Source organism: Psittacula echo (assembly GCF_963264785.1).
Source record: "Psittacula echo genome assembly, chromosome: Z".
NCBI lineage: Eukaryota > Metazoa > Chordata > Aves > Psittaciformes > Psittacidae > Psittacula > Psittacula echo.
In genome coordinates, this window is record NC_137742.1 from 26,434,929 (window position 1) to 26,451,159 (window position 16,231).

Genomic DNA, 16,231 nt, shown 5'->3' on the forward strand with positions numbered 1-16,231 from the left:
AGCACTCTCAGGTTTTTGCAGCGTTAATTAGAATTCATGACAAAATAGATGCAAGGAAACGTTTTGTACCCTTCATAATTTTATAGAAAATTTATTGTTATTAGAGGAACCATTTGCTTAGTGTGATTTTTTTCATTACCAGCTTGTCAACTAGCATAGATAATCTGGAGAAAATATGAACTCCATAGATTGGGTGTCACTTTTGTTGATGGTTCATATAGTTTACCTTGGAGCACAGCTAATGGCTGAAGTTCATAGCAACAGCACAGAAAAACGTGGCAACCAGTGGAAGACAAATGAACCATGTTTATTGCTTTAATATAAAAAATACATAAATGGAAAGCAGCATTTGAATTTGATGAGCTCATTGCTAGTTTTGTTGAAGTGATTTATATTTTCTCCTTATACAAAAAGCTACTATTGACACAGCGAGATGGAAATTAACTGACTGTTTTTTGGAAACCGATACTTTTTGGTTTTATATTCTGATTAGATCATTTTGTTTTAATTCTATATATTTTTATGGAATGTTGAGCATTCAATAAACAAAGATTATTAGCTGTTCGTCTGATGTTTAGATGTATAGTACGATCATACTATAGGGGAAGCAGTGTCAACTAGAAAATAATCTCTTATTAAGAAAGCATTAGGAAATTTTCTCAGGTAAGTCCTCTATTTACCAGTGCATTCTCCCTTTTTTTTTTTTTTTTTTTTTTTTTTTTCCCTTTTCAAATGAAAAAGCCTAGTGTTTTAAAATGTAATAATGGGGAAGAGAGATGTGATGTTAAATAGTCTCGTGATGCATGGCATTTCCTGCATTAACTTGTAAATCTAAGGACTTGCCACAGGAATAAAATGCTTGTTCATCCAGTGCACCTCTTGCATTTCATAGGTTTTGTGTTCAAATTTTTATTAATGTCTTTTAAGCATTCACAACTGACAGCGTTTTCATTCTAGGTTTAAATAGGTGACCCATGTGTATAGAAATAAGTAATTATTCAGAATTCCTGTTTTATAGTATAACTGGTTTTTTGCATTAGATTTGTTTTTACTCATAGTAACTGAACTTTTAAAAAGCCAGTGCTATTCACAGGATATCTGCTCAGTTCTGAAATATCTAAACTAGTGTTATATATATTATTTTATCGCAGCTTTCAAACTGTATCATATTCAAACGAAAGAGAAATACAGCAAAAATGTGTGTGCAGTATGAGTAGCAGTAAAAGGCAAGGGTATCCACTCCAGAACTACAGTCAGACAGCATAATTCGTGTCATCCTTCACAACTGAAGGGTATTTTTAAATATTAAGCTGTGACTGTTCCTATAGTCACGTATTGATCTGTGTGTCAGTCTCTCCACCCTCACTTCTTCTCTTTCCCTCTCTCTTTTTCTCCTCTTGTATGTCAAACCCATCAACAGACCCTGTACTGTCTTGCAGTGTTAAAGAGTAGAATATCTGCAATAAAGTGTATGGGACAGTGATCTGAAAAAAGTCTCTGTGGTTTGAAAGTGTCATCCCTTTCTCACAAAACTTTAGGTCTGTCACACTGTCCTCTGCTAGCTGGCCTTAACAGTAATTCAGAGGTTTGCTTTCTGATAAAATTGTTGTGCTGCAAGAGAGTTCTAACATAGAACTCTTGCCACTCTTCTCTTTCACCCTCAGCTTATCTGGCCTAATGGAATACCTACTCAGGACTGATAGCGATTTGCCTGGAGTTAACCACTGTCTTCTGCTGAGCCTTGAACTAATACCTAAGCATCAACTTACAGCAGTTTTGAATTGCAAAATAGTTTATTGCAGCATGTTATTAAGAAGAAAGTTAGTACAAGATGAAAAAAAGCGCTATTGCTTTTGGGATACACAAAAAATGGTAAATTATTTTAGATGCAAACTGTGTTTTATTTAGCTCTATCAAATAATCAAATTTTGCTCCCTGGAATGAGTTGTGTCCTTGCTGGGACCAGCAGGTACCAGTATGTGGACGGGGCTGGAGACAATAAATGCAACTTCACGTTTATTCTTATTGGTAATTCATAAAATCCCCACAGAGCCTGAAACTTGTTTAGCATAATAGCAAGACTATATTCTGAGCTGTTTTCTTTCAATTGTAATGTTGGGTGCATACTAATAAACCAAATGTCAGCCAAATACAGGGAGAAAAATGTAACATATGAATATCATTGTATTTAATATTTCTCAAAAAGTACCATTTCAATAAACTCCACTCCTATTTAATTGCTTACTTTAAGTCATTGGGGAAATTTTAGAGGTTGAAATGCAGATCCCCTGTGCTCAGATAGAATATGATATTAATTTGCTGCCAGAAGGCTATACTGTATGCATGCTAACTGCATACATATCAGCTGCTTCATATAAAGTGTCATCGTTTCAGTTATTTCACTTAACGTGTATTCTGAAACAAAACAAATCTTAATTAAAGCAATTAAAAGAGAAAGAACAGTAATTCCAGTCACACAATGGCATGTCCTCACAAGGCGTGGTCAGCTTTTGAGATTTTCCCACAGTCAAGGTAAGCTGCTCCCAGAATTTTAGCAGTAACCTCAATATATGTTTCCTTTATTAATAAAAGGAAATACTGTATCAGAAGGTTTTAGTAAGTCTTGAGCTGTTATAATGTTGAGAATCTGTTTAATTTTCTCTTGAAAACAAAGCTGGTTTTATAAAAGTCATAGTGTGAGGATCTTTGTGTATATATATTTATTTCTCATAGAGGCAAAAAATTGCATGATGGTGTAAGAGGGCATAAATGATCCATTTCTGTAATTTTGGAACTGGTAGGTAAGTGCTGAACAACATGCAGAAATTCTGGTTATGTGCTTTGAGGAAAAGTATTAATATATTTCCATAGTATTGCTTGGGTTTATACCTTTTTTATTATTTTTTTTTCTCCCCTCTGAAGTGTGTTCATGAAACCCTAAAGATAAAATTTCATATGACAGTTGATTTGGCTGTATTGAGAGAGAAGTTTGCATTCCAGTAGAGCTGGTAAACTTCACTTGCCTCCTCTTCGATTTGATCATGCCGGTGTTGATAAAAGAATCCCAATAGACCTTGTTGGACATATCGCTGTATTCTTCTTGTTCTTGTTCCCTGTTACTTCTGAGTTAATTGCAAGTTCTCTGATAATTTATTTGGAAACTGTAACTGAAATAAAAAAAATTATGCTTACATTGCACTGTGTCTTCAGGACTGGGAACTAAGATTTATGTGTGTAATAGAAACAGCAAATGTTTTCTCTGTTCTAATAAACTTACTCCAATTCTGTTTTAAGTAAGATACCATTTGTCTGGGCTCAGGTTTGTTGTTGTTGTTTGTTTTCACTGAACAGGAACAATTTGAAATTGCTGAAAATTGCTAGTATTAGTTCTGATTCTTACTTGTGAATGAACTGTAGAAGGAACAGTGACCTATTTATATTTTGTTTTCTAGCTGGTGGCTGGGAGCGTTGTAATGGCATTTGAGGAAGTGTGTCCAGATAGAATAGATCTGATTCACAAGAACTACAGAAAGCTTTGTAACTTGTTGGTTGACGTGGAAGAGTGGGGTCAAGTTGTTATAATCCACATGTTAACTCGATATGCGCGTACACAGTTTGTAAGCCCATGGAAGGTAAGTTTGTGACTTTTTAAATTACAATTGTGTGCTTGCATTTCTGAATTATTTGTTGGATACTTAGAGTTTCAAGATGCGTTTTTACACAGATTTTAGTTAAAATAGGTATTAAATGCGTAAGTTTTACCTCTCTGAGGCTTCATTAACAGGAGACATCCACTTTATTTCAGAACATGAGAATTCTCCTTCCAGGCTATAATCTGTCATGTATTACATACAGATTGTAAAATATATAATAAGGAAAGTGGTTTTAGATAGAGAAACTTAATTACTATGTTTTCTTAACATCTGTGAGTCAGTGTTTGTTACATGTTGTTTATTGAAAGAAAGTAACTTGAATTCTTCTTTATGACCTTTATAAGGAATCAAAATTGATAATTTGCTTCACCTAAAGCTACAGTTTCGCAATTGATTTAAGCCAATTCAAGTCAGTGACTGGACAAAGGAAGAGTCTAAGTGGAGAATGACTTGTCTTGGACTGAGAGGTTGGCGGTCTTGATGGGATTAGGTTTCTTTAAGGCTCTAATGTACTTTTTTTTTTTTTTTTTTCACTGAAACTGGATGAATTACAGTTGTTGCTGTGGCTTCTGCTCTAGGAATGTAAAAGGTTCGTGTAACAATATTGCCCGTGTCAACCTAAAATTGGTCATCAGTGGCATAGAATCATTGAATAGTTAGGGTTGGAAACGACCTTAAGATCATGAAGTTCCAACCCCCTGCTATGGACAAGGACAAATTATTAATATATAGTATTAATAACATTTTGTTTCCACTTTCATGAACCTTGGGGCACAATTTAGACTACCTACTCAGCAATTAAATTAGCAGAATTTTTTTTTGGGGGGGCTAGTCGAAATACATGCCATTGTCAATAGCTTCTTAAATGAACTCATCATACAACAGGGCATCTTGTGCAGTAGAAGAGATTTTTAATTTAGTTTATTTGCATCATTATGGATCAGTATTTAGGCTGTTTATATGTAAATGTATGATTTGAGGAACAATTAAGTGTTGACAAAGTAGATTGCAATCATATCAATTGCAGTGCATTTTCCATAATTTTTCTAACTGACATCTTTGATGATAAATAGTGGATGCCAAGTCAAAGCCGATTATATAGTGTAGTAGGAATTCATGGTGCTGTCAGGGAGAAGACCGATTGACTTTAAATTTACATATTAATGAGAAGATTTGTTAAGAGGGTGCTTGACTATAGAAAATAACAGCATATTTATAGGGCATGACACTTTATAAATAAAGCTGATGCAGGAAAATGGAAATTAAACCTATCAGATTAATAAATTCAAGGCTGTTAAAATGCATATTTGCATTTTTATTCACTAAAATTTACCTTGCTTCTTGAGAAACATATGCTGCTTTTGTTCAAATTGAGCTAATTCCCAGCAAGTAATGGTGTATTGTTCTGAACTGATTTCTTATGCATCTAGAAACCTAAAGAAAATTTGGGATACTTGCAAGTTACGAAGAAAAACGCTTTTTTGAACAATATGCTTAAAATTGCGGCAAAACTTTAATTGAATTACCCATTAACCAAGAATAGTGAGGTTCATATTGCTATTTTTGTCTTCTTTGAGGGATAGAATATTTTGTTCTGATCATGAACACTGGGAAGAAGAATGCCCTTGATTTATCCTGTTTGTTTTGAAACATTTAGAGGGTGTTTTCGAAGTAGTTACATGTGAATAGCAGGTTTGGAATAGCCTTTTTCCATGTGAACTGTATTCAGGTTTAACATGTATTAACTGGAACACAAGCAAAACACTCATTTTCTGAGAGAAAATGCCTGCTCAGAACTAACTGGGAACAACAATTCAAGTTTTCTAGGAAGTGACTTTTGGATGGCAGATAACACTGCTTTTTAAGCATTTAACACTGCATTTAAGATAACACTGCATTTAAACATCCCAGTTTAAATGTTTTGCCCTGCTGTTGTTGCAGGAGCTGCTGGGGCTGTCAAGTTGTTTGCAAACAACTTCTGAAGCATAACAACTTTCAGCCTAATCCATGGGGATGTTTAAAATACAGGTGCTCTTGGTTTCTGTGAAGGTGCTGAGTTGCAGTCTAGAAACTCAGGAACTGATTTTCAAGCCGTTAAGCCATACTTGTTTCTGCAAGATGAGGATCACAGGAGATAGCAACTGCTTCAGCTGTCCTGGTGTTACAGGTCCACCATCAAATGTACGTTCATTCTGGGAGAGTGTCCTCTACAAATAGCTGGCTTGGTCAGAAGCCTTGACAGTCATTGTGGAGAGCAAAGTGGAGCTGGGACTCCAGTCTTGCAAAGAAACAGTGAGTCTTGGGGCTGCTCGGCTTTTTTTCAGATAGTTGCAGGTTACAACTTTCTTGATGTTCAATTAAGATTGGTGAAAAATGGTGAGTTCAGATTGATCGTGGACTTCAGTCAGAAAAAAGTTCTTTATAAACAAATACTTACGAGAAGCATGTCTCAAGCTTATACTTTTAGGATTAATTATTGAAGCTCAATTTAAAGTGCTCAGAATTTGACTTAACTGATGGGAGGACAGAATATAGGCCTGGAGAAAATTATCTAAAAGAATGAGGACTTCAGGGATAAAAATAGCAAGTCGTTGAATGTATATACCTGAAACCATGAATCCTGGGAGGCTGGCTGGCTTTCCAGGGGATTACAGGAAGAAACAGATTGAAAGTATTTATTTTGATTGCTAGCTCTGACAAATACTAAGGTCTCTTCTGACCTCAACCAGTCTGTGATCTCTGGTCTTCTTTTAAATGCTGTAAAGTGTTTCCTGGTTTTGTAGAGTTTTCTTAGTATCTTACAGTTACAGATTCTTAGTTTATTCCATAAAGGTCATAGCTATGTGTGATGGGTACTTAAGATGGCTCAGCAGTGTCTGGCACTGCTCAGAATATTTATTTTTTTTGTTTCCTGTATTGGGGTGCACATTGAATAAACTGTAATTGTAAATATCAAGATTCAAGCACAACATACAGGGAATACTCTCTATTCTTAACTTTTCTAAAACTTGCTAACTCTGTAACAAGTATTCTGAGTCAGTTCTACTGGTTTATTGCAAGAGAGCATAATAAAACTTTTAAAGTCTGAGAGGCTGAGACAGAAGGAGGGAAAAGTGTATTTAGGTTGATAGCCTCCTGTTAACTAGGTGATTTACCTAGATTAATTGATAAAAATGAAACATGCTAAAGCATTTTGAATTACTTACACACAGAATATTTGATAATGAATCAACCTGAGTACACCTTTCCTTTCTCTTCTCAGCCTCTCATTAGATTTAGAAGTTCTGTTATGCTGTCCTGCAGTAAGAAGATGAGTAAGGAGACATAGATAGCCAAACACACTTAAGAAGTATTGATTAATAAGTCAGTCTTTCAGGATAAAATTGATCAAGATATGTTCTGTATTAGTACATTTTAGAGCTTACTGAAGTTTCATTGTAGATATTTGTGCTATGTGGTTCTACTAGATGATAGTTTTGCTAATTTTTTTTTTCTTTTTTCCCCTGCCTTAAAAGATTTGAGGCCAGAGAATTTTCTTCCCTAGAGATCAAAAGCAGTCACCTTATTTTCAGTTTCCATTAAACTGTCCTTTTCCAATGCAGTCGTGAAACCCATTGATCAGTAGACTTACTTGAGCCTGATTTAGCTGATAAGAACAAGGGGTTAAATTTAAGAAAACTAGTGTACAGTGAAGTTGTGTTATACTGCTTATTTCTCCCATTCTTAGTATACCTGTCAGAATCCTCAGCCTCAATTGGAGGATTCTGGATTCAGTTACAGTTTCCCTTTTTGTCAGAGTTCAATACTGTCTGACCAGGTTCTTTCAGATATACAGGAGGAAGGGTTAATGTTTCAATATTAAGTCACTTATTTGAAGATATTTCGTGAAGCATTAGGGACATAAAATTGACTGGCTAGCTACTTTACTGTAATATCAGTTTTATTTGTTTACCAAGTATGCTGCTTAATGAGTATAACGTAGGGCGTAGATTTATAACAAAAAAATGGCTTCTTGTTGATTGTGGAAAGCTAATTAGTTGAAATTCTAAACAAAACTTTCTGGTCATTATGGATATACTCTGAGGCTATTTTCATTATCATATTCTTTTGTCACTGTAATTGAGCCTTATTGTCTTTCTGTGGAGGTAAGCTCCATCTTCTCCTTCCCTTCCCCTGTGCTAGTGGTAGTGTTTCTGAGGCAATCTGGATAAAGGAATTGAATCAACAGAAGGTAACTGAAAGAACAGGGACGGTTAAATTTCAGCCTGACTGAATTTCCTGATCTGGTTTGCTTTGTGGCTGCCAAACACTGCTGGTAAAAGAGAATTACAGTCGCTAGATAAAAATCCCATTTATCTTTGCAGCAGAGTGCATTGCTGTGATTTCCTTTAGTTTCATGACAGGCTTGCAGTAGAATAGCAGCAATGGGTAGAATTTGTGTAGGCAAGTTCTCTAAGATATCTGTATCAACTCAAATTAAGAAAGCAACCACTACTTTTCCCATAAATTTCACTGGCAAAGTTTCTATGGACTCCAACCAATGTTGTAGTCTCACCTTCTTGACTCAGGATGAGAGGTTTCTATTATTTATGTAGAAAATAAGAGGCATTCTAGCCATCTGTCGCAAATAAGCTGATAAAATTGTTTTTATCTCTGTCTAGATCATTGACTTAAAGATACGAAAATTGATTGGAAGGAAACACCGAAATATTTTCATGGAAATCTAAGTATCAACTGTCTAATGCTAATAATTTTTAATTATCAAATGTACCAAACCCCCATCAGCCCATGATATAGCAAAGTTTCTAGCTTTAATTTTTGCTATTTCTGTGGTTTTTGATCACAGAAAATTATGTGAACAATATGAAATGAATGCTGTCTTAAAATAGTGTCCTTTCTGGATGCCAAAATGTTCATAAATTCTATTCTGGGCATCTATCTGTGGGGTATTATTCTGTCTAGTAACTTACATGGCTTTTTCACTGCTATACCAGGATTTTCTGTGGATAACTGAGAGCTACAAAATAAGCTTCCCTTAGCTTCTTCTTTCCAAAAGTAAACCTTTGTTCAATTCCTCTATTTGAGAAAGTCCTCAGTCAAGTCGGACTCAGCTTTAGAATCCTGAGCCTCAGGCTGTAGACTTGTAATATCAGGTAGTATTCTTGATTGGCTATGGCGTATCTATAAAGGATCATGGGAAAGACTAAATATAAAGAATTGCAAATTATCTTGGATTGTCCATCTCTCTGACAGAGCATCCACAAGTTCGTCCCAGTTTATGGCTGGAAAAATGCCAGACAAGAAGACTGGGGGTAACTTAAACTTGAATGGTAGCAACACGAGCTTTTCCATCATGGCTTTTACTAGCAGAATAAGTATATCACAAGTTGTTGATGTGAGAATCTGGAGCTTGTATTCAGAAGTTAGATTAAATGTTTGAGCAGTTTTTGGGCTTTTTATAATGATTAAGGTTTAATCTCAGTTTAAGAATCTGAACAGGCGGTATAAGGCACCCCATTAAGATCACAAGCACTTTTGAACCGACTGCCACTCAGAAGTATTCGTCTATAGGGTTGCACAGTAAGGGAACAATGAAGAAAAACAGATAAGCTAGTTATTTTGGGCCTGCAACCAAAAGAAGGATACTATATTCTCTAGAAATTGTAGTCAGCATCTATCATGTATTATAAACAAGGTATGGAGGAGGAAAGATTTAGTCCTGTGGTCTGAAGGATGGGGAGTTTTTAGCCAGAAGCAGATGGTGTCTTTTCCCTTTAATTTATCCCTTCAGCTTTGCTCCTTCTCTATTTTATTTTTGCAATATTTATTTTATCCCTTCTTGTTTTTCCTTGTGTTTTCTGTCCTTCTTCCCTTCTTATGCTGTAACCATTTTTCTGTTCTTTGCTTTTTAAATCTCTATCTTTGCACTCTCATTATCATACCTTTTCCACACACTATTGAAATGAGTGTTTTTCGTGGTGAGAGGCAGCTATTTGATGCCTCACTTCCATTTTGAGGAGAGTAGAACTTCTTTGAATAAATGCAAGTGATCTAAAAATCGTAATTGATTGTTTTAGTTCTAGCTGCAAATATCATGAGACTTTGTTACAACAATAATAGGGAATTGGAGTGTTGCAGAAAGATGTTAATTACTGCAGCATATTTAAGTCTTAGCGCCTATTTTTAGACAGCAGTCCTGGACTTAGTTGCTGCTTCTTATAGAAATGAGAATGAGCTTTTGAACACTTCCTGAGTTTTCACAGTAGTTTGGCATGAAGTTACTTAGCACAGATGTTCCTGTAATTGTGATATATTGGAAAAAATGTAATGTTCTGTGGTCCTCAAACCCATACTTCCGCCTGTGTGATGCTGTTGTCTCAGAGCTGTAGTATAAAACTGTTATGAGCTCAGGCTTAGAATATTCAGGATTTTTTTTTTATTTATTTATTATAATTTTTTGAGGTTTGGGTTTTTTTTTTTTATTTTTCACTAAGTCTTTTAATTCATTACGTTTTTGAATTTGAATTCAAATTTGCATTCAAAACGTGTTGAGTGAGTTTTCGAAGTCACTGTAAGGCTAGATTGAAGAGTTTTTGAAGAGACTTTCATGTAGTAAATGAGTTTACATATTCATGCTATATGGGAAAGTTTTTTTTTTTTGTCAAGAGTGAAATAAACATATACATCTCCATGGGGATTATAGACAGTATTTTATAAATGAGAATATGCAAGGATATATAGAATATGTATAGAAGAAGAAAAGATGTAGTATACTGCAAATGAAGCTTGATTAATTTATTGTTTATCATGTAACTCTTATATATGCTTAAACTAAGAACAATGTTGTGACTGAAAATGCCTTAATGGGTATGTGTCTTAGTACCTTTGTGCAGCTTAGGCATCAAGCTTGCTATATTTACAAATTGGAAACTTTTTATGTAGAAAGCTTTTCTGAATTCTGTGTAAAATCTCTCGAAACTAGCAGAATTTTATTGGAGGCTCCTTAGCCACAGTAAAATTTAGCTCTTTTAAAGAAATGTGAAAATGTTTTACTGAGTATGGAACATACAACTCCAGAAGATATTGATACCACAAGGTAAGCTGACTTGGAAGACTAATTGCTTTACAAAATAGTATCTCAGAGTTGCCCTGGGAGAGCTGTTTACAGATATGTTACAGTATCATAGTCGGTAAACTGCCAAGAGTAATAAGAAGATACTGGAGGATCTTGTGCAGTTGAGCTTAGACTAAAGGTAGGGTTTTAAGGTAAAGAATAGATACTGTTGATAATCTTACGTAATAGTTCAAAGCTGCAAGAAGTATGATTTAAATTGTCACATGCTGATGCAGTCCTTTTCTTACAGGTAATGAATAATTGTCGTAAGATCACCAGGGTTTAGAGGATACTAAACTCCAAATTATTTGAATCATGGAACTGTGCAGCTGATCTTTAGACTATGATACCATTGACCCAATCTTGAGTCTTTATGAAATATAACTCTCAAAATTGTACTCCTCCCTTCCCTTTGCAAATTGTTGGACATTTGCAAAAGCTTAGTGTTATAAGAAAATTCAAAGCTTTCTTTATGCAGGGATTAATTGAACTCAAGAACACCTCAGAACTTCCGTGTCCCATTTAGATGAAATCTCTGGGAAAACAATTATTTCTGAGTGAATTTCACCTGTTCTGTGAAAATGCCCTGGTTTTGGCCAGTTCCCTAAAAACAGGAAGAAGTGTCTACTTGGATGAACACAGTGAAGGGAGAAAAAAAAGAAGGAGTTTTATTCTTTGAAAACTTCCTATCCCATTCTTTTCCTGCATTTTTAGATCATGGATTCTTGATCTGCCTATTTCTCTTGTCTCTTGGCTTTTTGTATTAATAGATGGTTGAGACTGTTGGCCATTGAAGTCTGGTAAGAAATTTCAATGGCATTCACACTGTGAACCCTTTTTCAGGTTGGAATACTTCCTGATGGATGTTTGCATTTGAAAAACAGATTGGTTTTCAACATCACATGACTATTAGCCCAATATGAAGGTTAAAGACTGATGGTTAGAATAGGAAAATGTATTTCTGTGTGACCCAAATATTTCTTCAGTTTGTCACAACTACCTTTCCCACTAATACCCACTTCATTTTCTGTTAGCTGAAAGCATGTTTATCTCTTTAGATAAATAAAATTTAAAAACCCATGAATGCAGTTGTGTGCAAGGAATCTCATGTGACCAGAACATGGTAGCTTTTATCTAAAACTTAAAACTAAAGTACCATTTTCCATTTTAATTTACTGGAATTATAGAACATTTTTATATAACTGTATTAATTTATTATATTTCTAGTATAATTCCAGCAGACTCATTTCAATAGAGATGTGATCAGAAAAATGAGGAGTGCACTGCAGGAGTACAAGTCTCTTTCACTGGCTGCAGATCTGCATAGTTCTACAAATCCACTGAAAACCTTGGGTTTTCTTTCTGATCTGTGTATCCCAATGGTAATGAATAGACTGATTATAATTGAAGTAAAAATTATAACATTCAAACATGTCAGAGGAGTATCGTGATGATCTTGCGATCTTTATTGGTTCTTAATTCCATTGTGATTGACTTAACTGAAAATGTGTACTTTCTGGTTTGTGCAGGAGCAATAGGTCTGGTCCCTGGTGGAGTAATACAATGTGATGTTTGGTAGTGGATAATTTTGTGTAAATATTTCAGTAATATTAGCTATATGTTATTTTTTATATACCACCTACCTAATCATTGCATTTTTTCAGCATTTTTGCTGACTTTTGGACTGAAAGTTTTCAGTCTATTTTGATGTAATTTAGAAGAGAGTAGTGGATGTATGCCTTCTGGTCCTATGACTGCATATTTCTTCAGGAAATTTACAAATTCTTTCCTGGTAGAATACAGGTCATATCCCAGACTACTACTTCATTACCAGAATCTTTTTATGTTCTATATATGGTAGAATGGTGAAAATGAGTTTCTAAAGTTCTCGTTCGTTTTTTACTATCTTTGTTCCTGAGGGGTGTGAATGCAACATGTCTGAGATCACACAGAGCATGCATTTCAGACCTGTTGACAGCAAAGTCACCTCCTGCTTTCTGTCCGTTCAAGAGTAGCTACAATTTTTAACTATTTCTGTAACATGCATCTTGATACTGCCATCTGGTTGCTTCTCACCTGTTTTGTGATCCTCAGCCCATTCCATTCCAATGTGTCAGTAAACAAGGGCATCAGCAGGAGTTTGTAGACTGCTGGAAACTTGTTTTCTTTCAATGTAACAATAAAAGATTTCAATAACTGGGTGGGGTTTTTTTAATAGGAAAAGAGTTTGACGATTTCCTTTATCAATTTTGTGCTACAGAAGGGGAAGTATCTGAAGCTTTTAACCTTTAGAGAAACTGAGATATAATTTATTTGAGGGTATAATGTTGTTCTAGATGCCACAAGATAGCCTGCCTAGTCTTCATTTGTCACAAATCTGTTGTAGGCTCCATCTGTCAGGATCTGCCAGACCCAGGCAGATATTTCTAATATTTGAGGGAGTACAAAATAGCATTAGGATAATTAGGTACTTGAAATAATCCCATAATAATGCCCATTACCATCAGAGCATCTAATCAGATTATTACTAGGTCCCATTAGTCCATTCAGTAGTGCAAGTCATTATCACACAGGTGGTTATAATGGCAACCTACCTAAAAAAGAGTTGAGTATATGTTGAAGCCATTATTTACTGAGTGGATGGTTTTGTCACTTTGTTCTTTGACTCTTCAACTCCTATTGGCTTAATAAGACAAGAGTTAGGACTTACTATAATTTGGTTCATACCTGAAGATCTTTGTGGCAAATTTGGTTTTGTGCTTTCTAAAGCCATTCTTAAGTCAGGATGCGGATTATGTTGGTTACACTTTCATTCATCAAATATTTTTACTATGTGAGATTGTGCCTTTTTTTCTAGACCACTAGCAGTTCTTCATGACAAGCTTTACCTATACTAATGTACTTGTATCTTACTCTAAGACTTTCTATTGTGGAAAGGATGGATGCTTCTGCCAGCATGTGGTTATTAACATGTGATTGGTTGAGGTCTGCTCATCTGTCAGACACTTGTCACAGCTCATCTCCTTGACATTTTGAGCAGTCTTGAGGATAAATTTTGGTTTGCTCTGATAGACCAAAGATATGTCTATTCTAGTGTTCTGAAACCCACCTGTGAAGCACATTGATGGATTTAGGTGTGCATCTTCACACACAACATGAAAATTTTAGGCTTATCTTAGATACATCATTAATCCTCAAAGTAGAAAAATATTCTATATATTTTCTACCATTTCTCTTTTCCAAGGATACTGTTCATGATGCAGCAAGTGAACTGCTGATCTTGGTTGGCTAAGGTGGTTTTGGTATTGCAGTCAGATTCACTGACTAGTGAATAGTCCCAAAACTCTTTTTACCTTCAAAACTTATTCAGAACTCTTTTGAGAACAGTTCTTAGAAATATGGGAAAGGGCTGTGGAAGATAGCAAAAATTTTATCTGCCAAAGATTCTGCCACAGGACTCAAAAAAAAGCTGTTTTCTCTTACGAATCTGAGGAGCAAAACTGAAGTCTATAGCTTTCAAATCAGTTACGGCTAACCTAGGAATACAAATACTTGAATTACTTTTGAATAGATGATGGAGTTAAGGCTGGTAGAGTCAGCAAACAGTATGTGTTCATACTTTGGATTTCCGTGAAATTTTACTTTATTCTGAATTTGTGGATGTGGGAAGCTCTGCTTGGAGGTAATTGTAGCATTCACATAATGTGCTTTACCCTAAAGGAAAGGCATATTCTCAATTTTAATGCCATATTAAATGTGATTTCAAGCAAGATCTCAGTTAAATGTTAGCTCATATACTTAGTGACTTTAGAAACAGGCTAATGGAACTTGTTACCCAGCAGTTTCTTCATTTAAGCTGTTAATACTTTATGAAGACTTCCCTAAACTCTGTGTCTGAAATAACGTAAAAGGGAATTACGTATGTTCTTTCACATTAAAATACTCACTTCTCTTCTGGATTGAATAAATTGCAGAAGGTCCATTTGCAATTCCTAGCCTGCAATGCTGGTGGTCACAGTTTTTAATCACTTCATTCTCCCAGGGTTCTGAACTTTTTAGTGATTTTGCAATTTAGAAAAGCTATTAACTGCACAATTAAATCACATGCTACTACAGACTGCTAAGTGTACTTAATGCAGTTTAGCTGAGGACTGCTACTGAAGGGGAATGCCTCTGTTCTGTTCTTCCTGTACCACCTGCTATTTTGAAAATTCAGCAGGTCTAGTTATCCTATGGCCACAGAGTGAGCCGGATCGTTTTACTGACCCCAGTGGAAAGTAAAACACACTTTTAAAAAATCAGAACAAAATAAAAAAAACTTTTAATTTCATGCTTAGTTGTAAATCAACTGTGAAACTGCATCTAAAGTAATCCTATGGCCACAGAGTGAGCCGGATCGTTTTACTGACCCCAGTGGAAAGTAAAACACACTTTTAAAAAATCAGAACAAAATAAAAAAAACTTTTAATTTCATGCTTAGTTGTAAATCAACTGTGAAACTGCATCTAAAGTAATTGAAAGGACAAGAGAAAGCATGAAAACATTTGAATCTACTCCCTGACCTCTAATGCTGTCTCTCCCCTGTGAAAAAGGATTAGGGTACTGGGATTTTTTTCTCGTAGACCTGCTAATATGTACTAGTCATCATCAGCTTGAACTTTAATTAGAAATCTAGGAAAGTAAAATCTGAGTCCCACCTGTATATGGCATTTCTTCAAGGACATATGAAGAAGCATCTCCTGCAGTTTAGTGTAGGTACAATATGGATTCTGAGGACTGGAAAATAAGTGTGCGGGTATGATCTGCGGAAGCGTGCAGCTGTTGATTCAACATTAATAGTTAAACCAGGAAGACTTTGATCTTCCAAAGACAAGAGTCTTGTGTTCAGTCCAGTGCTGGCAGTAAAAATATTCTCCGTTATATCCCATTCATAGTCATTCCTGGTTGGAGTCCAAGATGTAGACATAGTATAAGGGGCATGGTGTTTAGGTTGTTATTCTTACCCTCAACTAGCATTGTTGCTGAGCATGGGGGCTCTTGCTAAGATCTCTGCACAACACTTTCCCCCTTTGTTATAATTCCAAGAGGCTTCAGTGGTGCTTGCCACCTTGAAACTAGCTCTGTGCCGCTTCAGAGAACAGTTAGTAGTTGTCCCCAGTCTCTTCCTTTTGTACAGGCTTCAGTCTTGCACTACGGAGTTTATCGGGACAGAAGAACAATTCAGCTAGGTTTCTAAGATGAGGTTTCTGCTTGGTGGTGTGAGTTTTTGGATGTAATTTATTATGCCTTAGTTGGCTTAAAGAGTTCTGTTTTTTGCTCAGGACCCAAACTACCTAACACGATACTGGCACTCTGTGCTGTCAAGCAATAAGGCTTATCTGTGATAGCGGAAGTTAGCTAGTGGTCTAGTGGAAGGTGTCCCAGCTGATGGCAGGGGGGTTGGAACTAAATTATCTTTAAGCTC

General features: G+C 35.6%; 1 protein-coding gene across 1 annotated transcript in view; it reads left to right on the forward strand.

The window, feature by feature from the left end:
• AP3B1 (adaptor related protein complex 3 subunit beta 1) overlaps positions 1-16,231 on the forward strand; it is a 157,483-nt gene that overhangs the window by 40,973 nt on the left and 100,279 nt on the right. The window contains exon 7 of the mRNA XM_080637267.1: positions 3,453-3,632. Coding sequence (XP_080493393.1) covers positions 3,453-3,632 — 180 coding nt within the window. The remainder of the gene's footprint in view (positions 1-3,452; positions 3,633-16,231) is intronic.